The sequence below is a fragment of the Ascaphus truei genome, chromosome 3 (assembly GCF_040206685.1).
Source record: "Ascaphus truei isolate aAscTru1 chromosome 3, aAscTru1.hap1, whole genome shotgun sequence".
NCBI lineage: Eukaryota > Metazoa > Chordata > Amphibia > Anura > Ascaphidae > Ascaphus > Ascaphus truei.
In genome coordinates this window covers 395,814,520-395,833,641 of record NC_134485.1, presented here as the reverse complement: position 1 = coordinate 395,833,641, position 19,122 = coordinate 395,814,520, and the positions used below count along the sequence as shown (strand labels likewise).

Here is a 19,122-nt window from a genome sequence, read left to right as displayed (position 1 = left end):
CTATTATTGTGATGATGCCTACTCAATGTATAGGGCAATAAACCAGCCCACATAAATACACACGAATAATGTGATGCCTATGTAATACATCAGCACAAATAAATACATTATTATTATTATTGGAATGCCTATGCAGCAAGGGGAAATAAAAGTGTGCAGACAAAGCAGGGGCAGTGTGTCTGGCATGTGACAAAGCTGCATCCAGGGAGGAATCTCCCAGAAGCCACCGCCCCCCTGCAGTCTGTTCTGACACTGCAGCAGTCTCGCACAGGTCTCATTTCGCCTGGTGTCTCTCTCTCCGGGAGGGGAGCGGTCTCACATTCCCACTCCCCTGACAGAGCAAGAAAAACCCTCCCACATCCCACTCAGCCCGTGAGCAGGCAGGTAGTGCAGGGACTGCAGTGCTGACTGACACACACACAGGGGGAAGGAGGAGAAGGAGGAGCGGTCTCACATCCCCCTGCAGCCCGTGAGCAGGTAGTGCAAGGCATTGCAGTGCAGACTGACACACACAGGGGAGGAGGGGAGCGGTCTCACATCCCCCTGCAGCCCGTGAGCAGGTAGTGCAAGGCATTGCAGTGCAGACTGACACACAGCGGAGGAGGGGAGCGGTCTCACATCCCCCTGCAGCCCGTGAGCAGGTAGTGCAAGGCATTGCAGTGCAGACTGCGAGAGGGGGAAGATGATGAAGGCAGCGGTGCTGCTCCTGTGCCTGGCGACGCTGCCCTGCCTCCCTGTAGCCCGGCTGGTGCAGGAGGGTGAGGACGGCTTTGCAGAGTGCAATGAATACTTTCACCAGGGCAGCCCGCCCCAGGGCTTCGCTGCGCCTTCCCAAGCCAAGATCTGCCAGAAGCGCAACGGGGAGACGCAGTTTGCAACGCTGTACGACACGCAGGGCAGAGTCCCGGTGTACTCCGCATTCACCTACAGACCAGGTGCAGCTGGGGATGGGGGAAGCTGGATGATTGAACCTCAGGTGAGAAGAGACTTTTTTTCTGCATAGCCCTAGTAGGCAGGTACTGTGGGGGAGGGGGTCACACTGCTGGGAGAGCAAGACATTAAACTGGGGGTGGTGGGAGGCTGGAGAATATACTGGTCTCTGAGGTGGGAGACCCGGGTGTCTCTTGGTAATACACCAACGTATTCTGCGGCGCAGTACAATGGGACCGAGAGCCAATAACCGGTTGACATCAATTGATGCGCCGCAAACGCAATAAGTCTGCAGGTCCTTGCGCCAATGCAGCCGAAGAGCTCTCGTTTGATCAGAATTAGAGTGTAAGCTCCTGAGGCTTAACATTCACTGCCCTTGTACATTACCACTTAGGAGGGGGGGGGGGGGGGAATTTGTCATTGCATAGTTAAGAGGCACCAACATATTGTGCAGCGCAGTACAAAGCAGGAGTGACTGACAAACTGAGGCTGGGTGTACAATAGAGGCCGGAGATCTAGTGCGCCCCTTAATTCCCATGAAATCAATGTCTCGGATTATTTGGGCAGCATCAATACTGGCTATTAGCCCCCGTCACTGGGGCTGGCTGCGGCATGGAGCGCAGAAGCATTGCGCCGGCCTCTGTTGTATGTCTTTATTTCCTGCTTCCCCTTGGGAATACAGAGCGCTATTCTGCGTGCGGGGACACGCATATTCCGCTGCGTATCATTCCCTGCTGGTATCTGCCTGACACCCGCTGTGAGCGAGGAGCTGTGTCACCCACCGCCTGCTGCTCATTGTCTGGGGAGGATAAAGGGTGGCTTTAATAATGCCATTTAAAGGATGGCTCATTTGGGTTACATCACTTTTTGTGTTGCGCTTCTCGCTATGGAGGGGCGATACTCAGCACTTCTGCAGATCGCTGCTTTTTTTATTTACGTAGCTAGAATTCCTGGTCATTTTAACCCGTCTGTTTGCCAGATGAACTGGAGAAGCCGTTGCTCTGAAATGTGTGGCAGGGCCCTCTGGCAGCAGAGGGGTTAACGAGGATGGCACCTGTTTGGTAAAAAGCAGCAGCAATCTCCTTCATGTTCTGCACCAGATACTTTCTAATGACAGTGGTTCCACTCTCCTGCACTGAGGATCAGCAGTGCTGCATGTCACAGGGCCTATGCACCATGTGTGTAGCTCAGGCTGCATGATACAGATGTGCTACAGTGTGTCACTGGATTGCACAAAAACGTGACACACCACATCATTGTGTTTTCCTTCCTCATGTTTGACAAATGACCGTTTAATAAAGAAATGAATCCCTATAACCTACAAGCTCCGTGCACGGGGCAAACTATCTATTTCCAGACTGCTTTAAATATATGAAGTGAAACGACATTCCTAGGCAGGGCACATGAAAGGGTTAATTGCTTAATCTTTTACCCTCCTTCCTTTTTGGGCCTAAACAGGATGGAGCCCTGTAATAAAATAGCTGCAGTAATTATTACCACTGAACCTGCAGTGCATTGCAGATCTAAAGTACTTACAGCATCTGCGTTTTTTTTAATTTTTATTTTTTAAACATTTTGCCCAAAATCCATTTAACACATTGTTGCAGCTTTTTAGCTTTTACTGAATACATAAAGTATACAACACATTTTTATCCAAATTACATCTTTTTTTTTTTTTTTACTTTTTGATTGCACAGCAATCCATAAATTAAATAGGTTCATTTGGATTGCTCAGATGTTTGTCTTCCAGATTAAATAACCTGCTGTTCACCATTGTGTGCTAGTTAATTACAGCCGTCCTCCTCCCCCTCCACACACATACCAGTATTCAGAGGCAGTTTGATGAGCAGCATTCCAGTGATGTGACAGGATAGTTTGGGATAGGGGTGGTGGTTCTGCTGCATTATTCTGCAACATGTAAGGCTAAGCAGACATAGTAAAGACCTGTGTCCCATCCAGGTTCTCTGAGGGGTTTTAAACTTTGGCAGGCCTTAATTTCCATTCATATAAAGAGGCCTATGTTTATCTCCTATAATGTTAGTATCTTGCACCCAGAGCATGTTCTGCTCTTTAGAAATATGAATACAAGTATGTATGTATGTATGTATGTATGTATTTTTTGTTTGTTTTTAAAAAAAAAATCATTATTTTCTTAATCTCTAGGTTCCCATGGTAATACTTACACTGCTCTGGGGTTGCTTCCTTTTAAAATCCCAGCCACTTCATTTCAAACTATTTCTCCTGAACGGAGCATCAGATTTTAAAACAAAAAAAGGGCATTTGAAAGGGAGAGACGGGATCTCTTAAAGTAAAAATATCAAAATAAAATGGCGATCGGTGTGGACCGCTGTTTTAAGAACTGCTGAGGCCATAGAGGGGTCCAGCCGTGCTGAGGCTCGCCTGCTCGGTCAGGAGCAATTCCATGGACTGGCAGGCGAGCCAGCGTGCACGATGGGGAGACGGGGCAGTGGCGTTGCTGGGCCAATAGCCCGCGAAGCTCTGACGTCGACGTCATGACGCTGCTTCGCGCTTATTGGGTGTTTTCAGCCGACAGCGCTGAGAGTTTTTCTGCTGTCGGCTGAAAATTCCTGCGCCTCAGCACGCCTGCGGACGCTCGTGGAAGCCCCCTCTAAAGACATCCTCAATGAGGATGATGGGGCTCAGCGCGGCTTCCCCCTCTATGGACCCAGTCTTAGTTGGCATCCTTTAGTGAATTTGGGGCTTTGTGGTCTTTCTACCCAGCCCTGCTCTTTGTTCTAATTAAGACTTCAAAGCAGCATTTCATGTCCCTCCACCCTGACAATGGACATTGCTCACTGAGGATGTTGGTACACCCTCCCCCTTTTTTTTTGGTTCGTTCATTCATTACGTTTTTAATTGAACCCTTTTTCCTCCCAGCTGGGTTAAGTTGCATTTTGCTGCAAATATCTCTGACAGGGAAACGGTCACAGGTGATTGAATGTTTTGAGGCAGGAAAAGTATCTAAGTGGTTGTTCCTGTGGGAAGCGGCCTGGAGCCTCTGAGGACTGTGGTTTTAAAAAAATAAATTGTTTTTTCCATATTTTTTTATTTAATTTTTTTAAATCAACCGGTTTATCTTTGCCTATACTCATTGTAGATACTCCCTCACCTCCCCATGGCCTTTTTTGATATATTTTCACATCCTTGCTAGATTAGATGGGAGTTTATTCACATTTATCCTCAAATTTATATAATGTTTGCACTTTGGTTATTTACACTATTGATAGGCTTAATTCACATTATTCTTAGCACTACTAGTATTGGGCGCTGTTTCCACTGTTTTTGTCGTATATATTATATCAATTTGGACTGCCTTTATTGATATAAGAATATATCACCTACAGTAGATTATCAAAATAAAATTAAAAATGACAGCTTCCCTCTTGTCTGCTTCTCCCTGGACCAGTCCAAGCTGTTCTAAATACAATGTACTGATATTGAACATGCAGTATCACTGGATGGATTATGGGCATGGTGTGCAATATGACATGTATTCCCACCTTTTTGGGGCATCTTAAATTCATATTTATTTGTATTTCTAGCAGCAAATTCCCAAGCGTTTGTCTGGCCTAGTGTGGATCTCCAATGTTCTGGAAAGGAAGGGATGACAGCTAGATGCTGCAGGATTTTGACATTCTTTAAATCCAGCACCTAAGTCAAAGACTTTGTATCCCTTTCATTTTATTATTATTATTATTCGCCACATTTGTGTTCTCTTCAGCATCTACAGTAAATCTGTAACATAATTGAAAATAGATACAAAGGTATTGCTGCTGGGAAAAGGTTTTTCTATTACATTGCTTGTTATTCAAGAGGTGCTACTTCTGATGGGCTTTAATAGTAGGCGGCACATCTGGTGTCTTTTTATTAGTATTTTGTCACTGCGTATTTATAATATTTAATATCACACAAACCGTGTACTTTAGCACTTTCCAAAATTGTAATACATGGTACAAATAGTGGGGTTAAAGCAGCAACTAAATAACATAAGGAAGGCCATTCCCCATAGAGCTTGCTATCTTGAACCTAACCTGTTCATGCCCCTGGAGGACTGGCGTTCCCCACCCTTGTTCTAACCGATGTGTTCGGAGGCTTAGGCCTCGGTCCCGCTGCACTCGTTGGCGCGGGCGGCCACACGCGAGTTCCCCACCAGCAGGGGAATCCTCCCGAGCCGGTCCCCCCTGGCGGCACAGCGCACTACACGCTGTGGCGCGTCAGCTGCTATGGGACACAAGAAAATGGTGTTCCCTAGCGTTGACGCGTCACGTGGTGTGGCTGTAAGCCAATGGGGAGGGGAGGCTTCGGAGGAGGTGAGGCTTCGGGGAGCGGGGAGGAGTGTGGAGTGACAGCAGCGTGAGTGCCTGTCTGTGTGTGTGTATGTGTGTGTGTATGTATGTGTGAGTGCCTGCCTCTCTGTCTGTGTGTGTGTGTGTGTATGAGAGCCTGCGTGTGTGTGTGAGTGCCTTCGTGTGTGTGTTGCTTACCTTCAATCAGCAGCTCCAGCCCGAGCCCGTGGAGGGAGGGGGGGAGAGTAGCGGGTCTCTCCGCTCAAGCCACGCCCCCCCCTCCCTGTCAATCCTCCCACTCCCGCCCACCTCCCGCTCCGGCTCCCGCTCCCTACAGACCGCATATCGCGGTCTGTGTATGTCAGCGCCCCGCCTGTCTGCAGTGCGGGCGCGCTGACTCTGGGAGCGGGGCCTTAGCCTTAGACTGCGCTTAGTGCCTTGCGACGGCGACGCGATTTCGCTCCGAATCAAATACTGACTCCGTCGCAAGTGCTTATAGTAAAGGCGACGGAGCAACCCAAAATTTTGGAGCCGGGTCTATATGATTTTTTTTTAAAGAGACAGTCGCCATATGTGACTGGTTTAGAGACAATCGGAGGCCGCGGGCCGCCCCCTTTCGTGACGTCGCTGGCGACAGTCGTTGAAAATCAAATGATAACTTTCGCAGGTGACGTCATCGTCGCCATCGCCAGCACTATATGTGCGGCCTTACGGACCCAGTAGGAGTAAAAGTGAAGCTGTAACCTTGACTGGTTGGTTACGTGTAGGAAGGACATGTATAATATCCAGATACTTAATGTTTCTTTTCCCTGCAGGGTTTCATGATGAGGTTTTTTTTTTTTTTTTAATTATGGGATATTTAAAGGAGATATTACCATTACCTCCTGAATCCATTAGCAAATTGCAGACACTGTAGGCAGCAGCAAAAAAAAAAATACTGTCTGTAAATTGAACCAGCCTTTTATTTAAAAAAAAAAAAAAATCAGAACACTTAAACAATTGCATAATACTAATTTTATTGGGACTATTAGTGATTCTCTTTGGCAAAGGAAGTTGCTGCCCACCCTTTTTTTTTTTTTTTTTTTTTTTTTTTAAAATCAATCCCCCTCAGAATCCTACAGTATGAGTTCCTCATATAATATTAATCTCGTTCCCTCTGAGAATGTCCTACTCTTTCTAGTGCTCTGCTCTAACTCTGGAGGTTACCATGGTAACCATTAGACTGCAGTGGACTCTGTTGTTGTGTGCTGATGTTGTGTGCTGATGGTAAAGAGCCAATAACAGAGAGCAGCAGGGGCTTCTGGAAGTTGTAGTCCAAAATAGGGACACAAGATTACAGCCAAAGAGTGCAACAGTTCAGAGGCGAGGGAACCAGGAACTGCAGGGAGAGAAACAGAGACGGTCTCACAATGTGTGTGTGTGTGTGTGTGTGTGTGTGTGTGTGTTTGTATATAACCTTGTAAATAGTTAGGAAAGGGATAGATGGCCCTCTTATTTATTTTTAGATAGAGAAGTGCCCATGTAGTCGGGCTCCTAGAAAGATGAAGGATATAAGCACAGGCTCTCTGCAGAGAAGACCGTGTCTCCTAGAGGTTACCTGAAATGGGTAAAAAAAAAAAGTTTATGGTTGAGACGCCCTTTAATTATATTAGAAAATTCTGCGTAACCCCACCTCTCACTAATTGTATGTCTGAGATCAGATCACCTCCAGTAAAAAAAAAAAAAAACATTATGAAAAAAGTGCAGAGAAGAGCCACCAAATTAATAAAGGGGTTGGAAGATCTGCCACGAGGAGACGCTAGCTAAATTAGATTTGTTTACATTAGAAAAGCGGCGTCAGAGGGGATATGATAACTATATATACAAATATTTTTAGGAGACAATACAAGGAGCTTTCAAAAGAACCAGTCATTTCAAGGATAGTACAAACTATACTGGGTCATAAGCATTTTTTTTTTAAGGTTGGAAGAAAGGAGATTTCACCAGCAACAAAGGAAAGGGTTAATTACAGCAAGGGCAGTTAAAATGTGGAATTAATTACCCATGGAGACTGATGGCAGATATAATAGGTATCTTTAAAAAAAAAAAATTGGACATCTTTTTAGAAAGAGAAAATGTATACAGGGATATACCAAATAAGTAAGCATGGGAAGGATGTTGATCCAATCTGATCGCCATTATTTGAAGTCATGAAGGCATTTATTTGTCCCCTTATGAGGTATCATTGGATGATATTTCACTGGGGTTTTGGTTTGCCTTCCTCTGGATTAATATACTGTAAATACAAATATAGGATAAAGTATCTGCCTAAATTTGGCATAGGTTATACATGATGGACATGTTTTTTTTTATTTTTTCAAACCTAATCTACTATGTAACTATGTAAGGAACCCCAACCCTCTATAATAATGTCGGAGTTCAGATGCATTGTAATTTTTTCTGTATTTGGTACCATTTTCAAATGACCTGAGAATTACAGGGAACCCTTTTTAAGGATGAACCCTTGTTGAAAAACACTTGTTCTACATACACACCATGCCACTCCCACCACACACACACCATGCCACTCCCACCACACACCCTGCCACACCCTAATTCTTTTGTACTCTTTGTTTCTGGGCACTCAATGCCAAACCTGCTTTTCCCCATTTGGCACGTTTCAAGATTACTTGGCTGTTTTCCTGACCACAGACCAACCACATATGTGAAGCTTGGTTGTCCAGCAGCATTCTTTGTAAAGGCTTGGTATGTTCCTCCCTTCATTGGCCCTGCCCTTTGCTGTGCAGCAAGGAACTGTCATGAGCTGTTTCTGCACTAAATGGCCTGGCTGAATTGGTTTACATGTTGAGGTCTTACTCTCAGTAAGGATCTTATAGTTCACTATAGATGGTCTTGGAGTCCAAGATTTGGTCAGCCTTTGATTAGCTGGCCACTTGACCTACTAAGGAGTTAATATAGACATCTATTCTGCAATGTTTTAATTACATATTTTGATCACCATTCTCGGATGGCTAGTCATATTGCTTTAGTATATAGTCCCCATTATATACATGGGCAAGAAAGCCTAATGCCAGCCTGGGGTAGGTGATAAAAATTGGCAATACGTTTTGGTGTTAGCCCGATATCGCCAGGTATCTGTGTTTAGTAAATGGGTAATTTGGTGTAAAACATTGCCGCAGTAAAAATCCCCTGATCACTGCTTTACCGCTGGCAATATAGATTTGGTAAATAGGTCAAACATAACATTGGCATTAAACACTGATAAAACATTTTTATGTAATCAGTTTTTAGTGAATCCTTGGTAGAGGCCCAATGTGAAGACTCTGTCATCTGTTGCCTGAGCTGCTGCCTTTTCTCCCTGACCAACATGGGGCACCCATGGAAATCTCTAGTGGGCTCCAGTTGCCTGCTCTGCCTCTATCCCGGCACAGAAGTAGTGTGGACATTGTTGCTTCATATCTGAGCTTCTCCCCACGTGTGTGTGTGTATGTCTCTGTGTGTGTGTGTGTGTGTGTGTGTGTCTGTCTGTGTGTGTGTGTGTGTGTGTGTGTGTGTGTGTGTGTGTGTGTGTCGGCTCCCCTCTCCCTGCCGCGTGCGGCACATCTATAGAAAGGCTGACTAACGTCAGCCAACTAAAAATCCGCGCACGGCGTAGCGCGCGCCCGCCACTATAAAACGGGCCTTTCTCCTCAACACTCATTCTGAGGGTACGAAGAGGAGCGGGACAGTATTAATGAGCGCATAGACATTAAGCAGTGGGCAGTGAGGGACTCCTGTCCACATCTCAATATATTGTGTTGCCCACTATTGATCTCTACTTCATATTCCTTTATGGATCTTGAACACGCAAATCATTTGTAAAAATAAACCTTCTTGGGGTGTACACGTTGGGGACGTTTTTCTAGTGGAAGCACATGGTGATATTTTCCATATGGCGCTGTATGGATGATCTGCCTTTTTTTTTTTGGGTTAAAGAAACCTGCATTTAATTATTAACCTGTACTTGCTGCAAAGCCTGATTTTTACCTGAAGGTGTGGCTGTGTGAATGTAGCTACAGAGTGGGTGTGTGCAAATAATTGAAAGTCTTGTGTGTATCCAAACCCTTCCATTGAGCCATACATGGGTTAGGTCAGAATATAATATACAGTATGTCAATTCCAAAAGAAATGCAACATGTTTTGCAGATACACCCAGCCCCTGAGAGTTTACAAGCTTATGTGGAAGAAATATGGTGCGATCAAATGGTTTACTACATTTGGCAAAATAAGTAGCTTTAACCAGACCCCTTTTCTAAATAACGTGTATGTGCTTCAAAATTGTGGTGTAGTTGGGGATTATGCAAATACGAAAGGACAAGTAGGCACCTAATTTCTTCATTCTTTCTATTTTTATTGTTGAACACAGAATCAGAGCAAGCTCTAACTCGTGTGTGTGTGTGTGTGTGTGTGTCTCATAAGCAGTGCTTCTGGGCGTGGCCAAATATATATACAACAAGAGACAAAAATACCCAATGCTACATCCAATGTGACAAAATACATAGTTAAATACTTCAATGTTGGTATTCTCACGAGCAAGGGTCATTTAGTTAAACCTTTTGGCCAAAGCGTTAAAAGCCTGCAGCCACGTCATGGCATGACAAACTATGCAGGTCCTAACACTACCTGTGAACATTCTCATTTACCTCTGCAGTGGTGGGCGAATGCTCTCAATAGACCCGTCCTGCACAGGTACAAGGAAAACCCTGTTACTTAAATAGTGGGGAGGAGTGATCTTACACCATGGGAGGAGGGGCCACTAACCTCCAAACAACTGATACCAGTTGGAAAAAAATGAATGAACGCACAATCCCAGCGAGCTCGAACCCAGTGTATTCATTCATTGTAATTTTCAACTGGTATCAGTTGTTTGGAGATTAGTGGCCGCTCCTCCAATGGCTGCGGGCTTCTAACGCTTTGGCCAAAGGGTTTAACTAAATCACCCTTGCTCGTGAGAATTCTAACATTGAAGTATTTAACTATATGTATTTTCTCACATTGGATATAGCATTGGGTATTTTTTGTCTCTTTATTTGTGTATATATTTTTATTGCTGCCATAAAATCAGAATATTCATCCGATACCGCAGTCTTCCTCAAGGCAATGGCTCCAAAAGCTGCTGTCCGTCCAAACGTCGGGTTCTATGGCAGCAAGAAAAATAGGAAGAATGAAAAAGCCACTGGGCCCACTTCTCCTTATTTTGCAAGCTTTCAGTATCACTTAGCTGAATTTGCTGATCAGTAATTGATTCTGTTGGGACATCCCTGAAAAACTAAGGGGTCCTGAAAGTTTGTACTTTAAAACATCAGATAGCTAATTAGCAGTAGTAACCATTCCATCTCGTCTCCTGTCTATTTAAAGTGCAAGCTGTTACTTCTTGTACTGTATTGGCTTTTTGTATTGCTCATGGCATGCAGTAATGTATGTGGGCTAAAGGACATTATTGATCGCCCACTGAGTCTGGAGTGCTGTTAAGTGCCTCGCTGTCATATTTCAAGGTCATTAACAGATTAGTGAATCATTTTAGGAAGAGAGCAATAATCCAATATAGGATCCTGTCCACTGGATGAGTGTGTGTTCATGGAAGTGGTTTGTGCATATATAGTGACTTGTACATGGTAACCATTATTTTGGGCATTTGGGAGGTGCAGTATTGGGAATTTTTATTTTGTGTGGACATATGGTGACCTGCAGTGGTTGAAGTGGGATTAGTGCTAAGGGATGCATAAAACTACTTGTTAATTTACATTCCCAGAGTATCACCACTACTTTATTTTGTATTGACAGACTAATGGTTCAACGTTTTAATTTATGAAAACTATTTATTTTAGGAAGCCCTTTTCCCCTTCCTGCTTTCTAAGCATAAATGTTGTATACATCCTTTGTGAAATGTTCAGAATAGCTTTTAACTGGGTCTTAGTCACACAGGCCACTACCTTTTTAAGCTACTTTGACCACTGCAGATGGTGACTGAAGCACTTTGTCAATGGATGGTGGATGGTCACCCTATACATGTATGGCTCCGTGGAGAAAGAAGGGTTTAGCAGTGTGTGTTGATAAACATGTTTTGTGCATATGTTGTGGGCATTTGGGTTTATATACATTACTTTGCATTAAAAGCTCGGCTCCAGATATACTGGAGTAAAGTAACAGCCGTGAAGAATGTAATCGCAATACGGCAATTTGGTTTTTATGCCTAACATAGTAGCCTTGACCTAGTTTACAAGGTATAAGAAGTACAGGCATACCCCGGTTTAAGGACACTCACTTTAAGTACACTCGTGAGTAAGGAGTGTGTACCAATAGGCAAAAGGCAGCTCGCCCATGCGCCTGTCAGCACCTCCTGAACAGCACTAATGGCTCCCTACCTGTACCGAAGCTGTGCGCAAGTGGGGAGACTATAGAGCCTGTTACAAATGCGTTATTTACATCAGTTATGCACGTTTATGACGATTGCAGTACAGTACATGCACCAATAAGTGGGAAAAAGGTAGTGCTTCACTTTAAGTGCATTTTCGCTTTACAGTACATACATGCTCCGGTCCCATTGTGCACGTTAATGCGGGGTATGCCTGTACGTAGGTAACCCAAAGATAGAAGGCTGTATTAACAAAGCGATGCTAGGCCATAAGACCAAAAAAATGTACTGCTGCGGCCATAGAGAGAAGAAATCCCTTGATGGTGCTCTCCACCAAAACAAATGGCAAGGTGTGTGTGTGGTGTAAAATGAATACAGCAGAGATAAACAACATACATATGGTGCTCATAAACTAGAGTGAGGTTAAGTGTGTGTGTGCGTGCCATGGTGCAGAATTGGTTCAAGATAGCAGCCTATGTTCTAGTAGGCTTATGTGTAGTTCAAGTGTTGTATTTTTTTCCCACTACAACACTCCTAATGAATGTGTTCAGCATAAACACAGCATGCTCATTTTTATTTCTCTTTAATATTTCAGCTGGATGATGCAGGAAGCAGTCTGGAGGAAATGACTAATGCAGCAGATGTCGCAGAGCACATTGGAAATCTTGGTGCGAACCAGGCCTTGGAAGAAGATTACGCCTCTTCGGATTACCAACCAGGGTCGCTCCATCATGGAGTGGCATATGCGCTTACTAACACACTGCCATTTACACCGAGCTTCAAGGAAAAATGGGCCACGGATGTTGAACACCTAATTAAAGAAGGACTGCTACCTTACTGTGGAGATGGAGAGAAACTACATCTTCTTGTCGGTGCCATTACTTCTGGTCTTAACATGAATGATAAGGTGTCTGTTCCTGAGGCTGTGTGGCTTGCAGCTTGCTGTAACATCCTTGAACCTTGGTCCATTGGGTTCATTAAGCAAACTGCTGATTTAGATGGTTTAGAAGATGTAACCGTGGAAGAACTTGAGAACAAACTTCCTGCTGGAGTTAACTTATTTTCCAACCAGTGTGGAGGAGGCACAACACACCCCGAGCGAATAAAAGTATCGGAATCCTTACGTCAAGTGGAGGCAGAACCTCCAGTGAAGGCGACAGGGCCGTTTTTTCGATTTGTTCAATTCTTTGTGTGCATTGTGTACGAAATTGTGAAAAGTCTGATGTACCTAGTGTGGTTTCTTGTCAAACAAATTTGTAACTTGATATTTGGAAGACTGTACTGGATCTGGACAGCAGCCACTACCTATATTTTTGCGTTAAGCAAAGTTTTGTTCAACATCCCTTGTGATGTCCTCCGTGTGTTTGCAAACATTATTTGTGGCTTTGTACGAATTATTAACAATATATTATCTGTTGTATGTATGATACTTCGGATACCAGTGAGATTTCTCCATGATATGGCCTGCTTCCCTTATTATACGGTTTGTGCCATACCCAACGTTGGCATAGACATACTAAGTGGAATCTGGGGTGTATTTGCATTGGGCTTTCAGGCGGTCTTTGGTGCTTTTGGTGGGTCATTCTCAGTTGCATCTTTTGCAGGTAGCAGGTTTGTGCAGAGATTTACAGGACCGTTTGAAGGACATGAAGACTGACACTTAATAAATTAGAATGGCAACAATACTGCTGATCGATTTTGTGCTAGCACTTTACTGCAAGTCATTCATAATTCCAGTGGGATTCATGCCAAATTACCTTTTGATTTGTTTAATGTATATTGGTGTTTTGTAACGCCACAGGCATTAAACCTGTTAAGCTGCAACACCAACTAATGCTGGCTTTGTGTAAATTTGTCCAGGAATGACCAGCTGGCTATGAATCTTGTTTCATCAACTTGAGTTTTCTGATGGCTTTTGGGAACTCCTTTTTCAGTTGCCATTCATATGAACACATTCTCATATACAATCAGGCAACACGAACACAGACATTTGGCTCTCCATTTACCAGGTGGCAATTTTGTTGAAGGGGAAGACTTGCTCCACTAAGCAGGAGTAATATAGGCCTATTTACTAAGCTCAAAGTGCAGAGCTTCTGGTTAAGTCAGTCATTTTACCACGTAGCTGTTGGTTTCCGTTTTTTTGAGGTACTTTGCTCCATTTGTGTTGGTTTGTAAGTTGGGTAATATTTATGAGTACTTACGGAGGAGTTTAGAGACGCATGATAATGAGAATATCTTCCCGTTTTTTGCAGCAGCTCAGTCTAACACGTGCATCAAATTTGAAGAAACTGGAGTACAAGGTGGTTTTAAATTTGACTCTGCTAATGAACTAAACATTAAAGGCGTCTTGCATCAGTGTAACTAGTGTTAAGAAAAATGTGTTTTGCTACGTTGATCAATTTTATTTATTTTTTTTGCTTGCATTAAATGTAAGATTCCTGCATTCGACACAGCGTTTTACCCAATGGAAGAAATATGTACACATGTTTTCATGTTGGTAGATGGTAAATAAAAATAAAAATGACACAATCTGACAGAACGTGATGCCATTTATATTCTGTGCATCGTGTAATTGCTCCCACTGACATTCTCCACTTCAAAGGCTGACCCGGCAAAACTGGAGCAAAGTGTTGGATATTTAGACGATAAATGATGAAAATTATTATTTTTGCATCCATTTTACGCAAATTGTCTTCATATGGCATCCCCAGAATCGTTGCACTGGAGAATGCATGACCTAAAGAAAAAAGGGGGCCTCTTTTGTTTTGTAATCTGTTCTTTTTGGCAGTAACCATAAATGTGAATTTTTTTTTTAATTTAAAGAAACAACAATTATGGGGAACAGCAAAGTTACAGGAGTGATACTAATGCTATTTCATGTCAGCGAGGTCAGTCTATGGTACTGTACAAATATGCAGCAAATTTCAGGGCATTAAGAGCTAACAAAATGGTGTCCCTGCATTTTCAGGACCGTATGGTAAGCGCTGAAAATGCATGCACACCTCTTATTGATGCAAGTTGTATCAGTTCAGTAATTGTCACAATTGGACCCTGTTATTACGCAAGTCAAATAGGCTGTTGAAAACATGTTTGTATTCTAGAGACATCCCTCGTGTTTGCACCATAAGTATTTATTAGACCTTTTTAAATCAAAATGATAAAATATACAAGGTGCTTTTTTTTACATTTGCCTCACTTTTGATACACACAGAGAAATTTTCACTCTGTGCCTCTGCATATGAAAGCACTTTGCTCCAGTTTTGCCCTGAGTGCATCATTTTTATTGTTTGGGGAGTGTCTATTGGAGTTACCTGAAGCACATATGAGATGTATCTGGTTTTGTGCCTAGAAATCCACAGTGTCTGAGGTGAAGTTAACCTCCTGTACAGCAAACTGTGCCACGTACAGTAAGGAGCATCGCAAACAACCACCACCGTACGCGTATGGTGCAACACACAGCAAAAAATGGTGCCGTTTCCCAGAAACACATTTTCTTTGATATCCCACTAAAGACTTCTGAAAGTTACAATGATCCGTTTAAAAAAAATAATTCAACTTTGTTCTATTTTGCATTGATACAAACAAAATAAAAGAATGTAAATTGCTACTGAATTTGGCGAAAAGAAAAACCTTGGAAAAACCTTGGAAAAATGTCAACTTTTTTTTTTTTATGCTTAATAGTCCCACTTTTTTTATGCTTAATAGTCCCACTTCCCCCCCCCCCCCCCCCCAAGTGTAAAGGTGCAGCTCTTGTACATGTGAGGGTCTTTTGTATTTGCATTCATGGGCATAAAATAGCTCTAAATATTTCAAAGAAAAAAAAGTCCTACTTTGATTTTTGGATTGTTTTCTTTGATAAATTTTGCCCACAAATGCATTGCTACATCTGTCTTCTGATGTACAATAGTAGTGAGAGGAGGGGGACCGGGGAGGGGGGGGGGGCTGTGGAGAGAAATTCCTTCCACTTATTTCCAGTCCATATAGTCCATATTTGCCTGCACATGCTTATGATGTAAACAGGATCAAAGGTGCGCAAGGGAACCGGAAGGACCCTTATTCCTCCCAAATATCGGGAAGGGGGGTGGGGGGTCCCAGCACTCAATGATCATATCATAATAGCAACTAGGAATATGCCAAAATTCATTTTTTGGCATATTCCAATTTGCTATTATATGGTCATTGAGTGCTGGTAACACTCCCCCCGCCCCCCACCACCACTTTTCTTCTTGCTTTCTGATGTAGTTTTTCCACTGTAATATAGTAATCACTGTAGCAATAGGTAGAACATGGTGACACAGCAAGTTGGGAAGACTTCTGCTATATATATTGTCTGCAATGCTGATATCTGGGGCTGCAGTGTTTCAGGGCTTCAAGTATGTTCTTTCCAAGCTTTATCATCACTGCATTTCTGACGTTATTGAGCTTGGATGTTTTGTAACTTTATATTATTCTGACACGTGGGTTTCCACAATCTTACCTCTAGCAAGAACGTAGAATAGCCTTCAATGTATGTCCATGCTAGATGTACCAGTAGCCTTACTTGGCAGACCCAATTTAGTATAGATATATATATATAAAAAAAAAAAAGTCATTTAATTGGGTATCTTGTCAAGTTTTTTTGTGTAGAAGATGTGCATTTGAGGCAGACTCTTCTTAGTAACATTTAACGTAGAAGTATCTTGTAAGCCCAGCAATAGGTAGTATGACCTGCAAATAATTCATTGAATACGAGATGTAGTTTGTGCATGAACTTTGAAGACGTCACAAGTATCTTGTTTGTAGATATGGCTGCATAAGAATGGCATAATTTACATCTGTTAACTAGTTGGTTTTAGAATGTACATAGTACACGAAAAGTATTTTAATTATGTGAAATATTTACTCTATCCATCAGGCAGACAGTGGAATTAATCCCTCAAACTGCACTTTATTGAGGCTACAGCATAAATATCACAAACCAGTTTTCACGTTCTGTGCCTCAAAGCTGCTGTATATTAGTTCAATAAAAGAGAACATCTGCTCCAGGCTTAAAGCTCCATTACTTATTGAATATTAAACAGACGTACTATAGTACATCTAAAAGGAAAGTATCTGAGAACACATTCCTTTGAGGCGGAAGATCTGGTTTGTCCCTCAGGGATCCTCTTCTAGACAGAAGGCTAATCCGTAAATCTATCTTTGTTTAATATTTAATGGACACTGTAATTTTTTCATGTTAGCCCAGATCAATAAAAATGTATATTGTCCAAATACTACTGTGCCCCTAAGTCTTAATGTACATGGGCGCTCACATGTGCCATTATTTCTTTATACGCCCCCTTGTGTATTGCAAATAATCATTGTATATGTTACGCAGCATTCTCATCTGTCCTGCATGACTGCATGGGGAAATTAGATAGGGGGAAGAACTATTTATATATATTTTTTTTTCAGGGGGGTAATAATTGGAATCCTTATCTGTTCTATAGTATTTTTAGTTTTATCATCTTATTTGGGCATCTGCTGTAATTCTATTACCTATTGAAATTAAGTGGGCTATGTCTGTATGCCTCATAATAGCTATGTGGGCCAATTTGTTTTGTCTAAAATGTATATAAATGTAAAACCTGTTTTAGAGCATAGTAATAATTTCAATAACCTTGTTCTGTGGACACACTGCATTGTATACCTGTAGAGGTCTTCAAAAATATTTGTTGCAACTGTATCAAGTGGTAGTATTGAACTGAGACTTGGGCCTGTTCCATCTGAATATAGCCGAATAGTGTTACAATTTGATCAGTATTTTGAGTCTTGATGAATAAGTGCACTGGTAATTGAATGTGTTCTCCTCTATACCAGGGGCGGGCAACTCCAGTCCTCAAGGGCCACCAACAGGTCATGTTTTCAGAATATTCCTGCTTCAGCACAGGTGGTACAGTCTTTAATTGAGCCACCTGTGCTAAAGCAGGGATATCTGAAAACCAAACTGGTTGGTGGCCCCTGAGGACTGGAGTTGCCCACACCTGATCTATACTCCATGTTAGGGGCAGCTACTGCAGCACTGATGAGTGATCACTTTAACAGACTATCTGCAAATGTCATCTTTAATGAAGATCTATTCAGAGATTATGCCTGTATCATGTACTCTTTCTATAGTGCCACCATCTGGGACCCACGCTGTTTTTTGAGGGGTTTCCAGAACAGATTTGTAGACTCCTACACAACTGAAGGGTCAGTTGAATGACTGTCCATATTTTACATAAGGAGCTCAGAGTATTAGACAGCTAAAAATGTGTTTAGCCAACGCAACCATTTTCGTGCCAGTCAGATGCTACTGGCATGTGTGGCGGTTTTTTTTTGTTGGTATTCTTAACATTAATGCTAAATAATTTGGTCTTGTATTCACATTTTGCAGTTGAAGCACTATAGTAGCATTCACTATGCACCCTCATTTGTAGGCTACTTTTGAATAAGAAAAATGATTTCTTTAATGCAATGGTGCAAAATAGAATCCATTTAAACTCCATCTAAGCTCTGCAGCAATAAAGTAGATGACATTTCGGGCCGGTCTGCTTGGATCCCTGTGGACTTTGTCATGTGACAATTTACGACGTCCCCATATGTAAAGCGTATGTTTAAGTTTTCTTTTGTTTTTTTTTTGTTTTGTTTTTTTCATGTATGGTTAAAAAAAATAAAAGGACTTAAACATAATCTCGTTTCTGTTTAAAAACTGTCTACTAGATTAGCTAATACAAAATTAGTTATTAGTTTGATTTTGTGAAGCACCAATATGTACCGCAGCATGGTACAATAGGGTTACAGAGATGTAAGTTACATAAACTGTTGTAGATCAAAGCACAAACCAATACGGAGGCTAATAACGGCGCGAGAGAGCTTACAATCTAAAGGGAAACTAGATTGTTTAAACCAACACCTAGTTGGGTAAAGATTTATAACGTTTTTATTTACTGGGTTTTATTTTCATGCAAGTAATGGCTACTAGCCTCCCTTCTTCAGGTCCCTGAGAGGCGCTGAAAGCTTGCATCAGAAAATATCACTAAGCCGCCAAAAATAAATAAAAATACTGCGGTCTCTATGGAATTGCAGTTTTGGAACAACGTTCACTAAAGCATATTTTTTTTATACATAAATAATAAAAACTTACTGTGAAAATGCTTTCCAGTGCTAGAGAAGAGAGTAGGATCTTTTCAAATGAATGGGACTAAAATGGTCTCCAGCATGGGAAAATTAATTTACAGCATATTAAATGAATAATGGTATTAAAGAGGCACTTTCTTCTTCCACCTACATGTCAGTGATTTGCTCCACTTTGCAATTTTGGGGAGTCAATTGAAGTGCTTAGAGTACAGTAGATACATGACACTGAAATAATGGGTGGTATACATAGATGACGTTGAAAAAAATACATCCTAAATTTAGACGACCGATACTTTATTCATACTTGCAGTTTATTGATCCAGAGGAAGGCAACCAAAAACCCTAGTAAAATAT

At 42.2% G+C, this 19,122-nt stretch overlaps 1 protein-coding gene across 1 annotated transcript; it reads left to right on the top strand.

Annotated features, from left to right (window-relative positions):
* Positions 1 to 420: 420 nt before the first annotated feature.
* Positions 421 to 18,321, top strand: ENDOD1 (endonuclease domain containing 1). The gene is made up of 2 exons (XM_075592476.1): positions 421 to 976; positions 12,227 to 18,321. Exons 1-2 carry the CDS (start codon positions 683 to 685, stop codon positions 13,286 to 13,288), a joined length of 1,356 nt encoding a protein of 451 aa, XP_075448591.1. The 5' UTR covers positions 421 to 682; the 3' UTR covers positions 13,289 to 18,321.
* The last annotated feature ends 801 nt before the right edge of the window (positions 18,322 to 19,122 follow it).

Coding starts and splice junctions, on each gene's coding strand:
- ENDOD1 (XM_075592476.1), top strand. CDS start 683: ATGATGAAGGCAGCGGTGCTGCTCCTGTGCCTGGCGACGCTGCCCTGC. Junction 977..12,226: donor GCTGGATGATTGAACCTCAG/GTGAGAAGAGAC, acceptor TTAATATTTCAG/CTGGATGATGCAGGAAGCAG.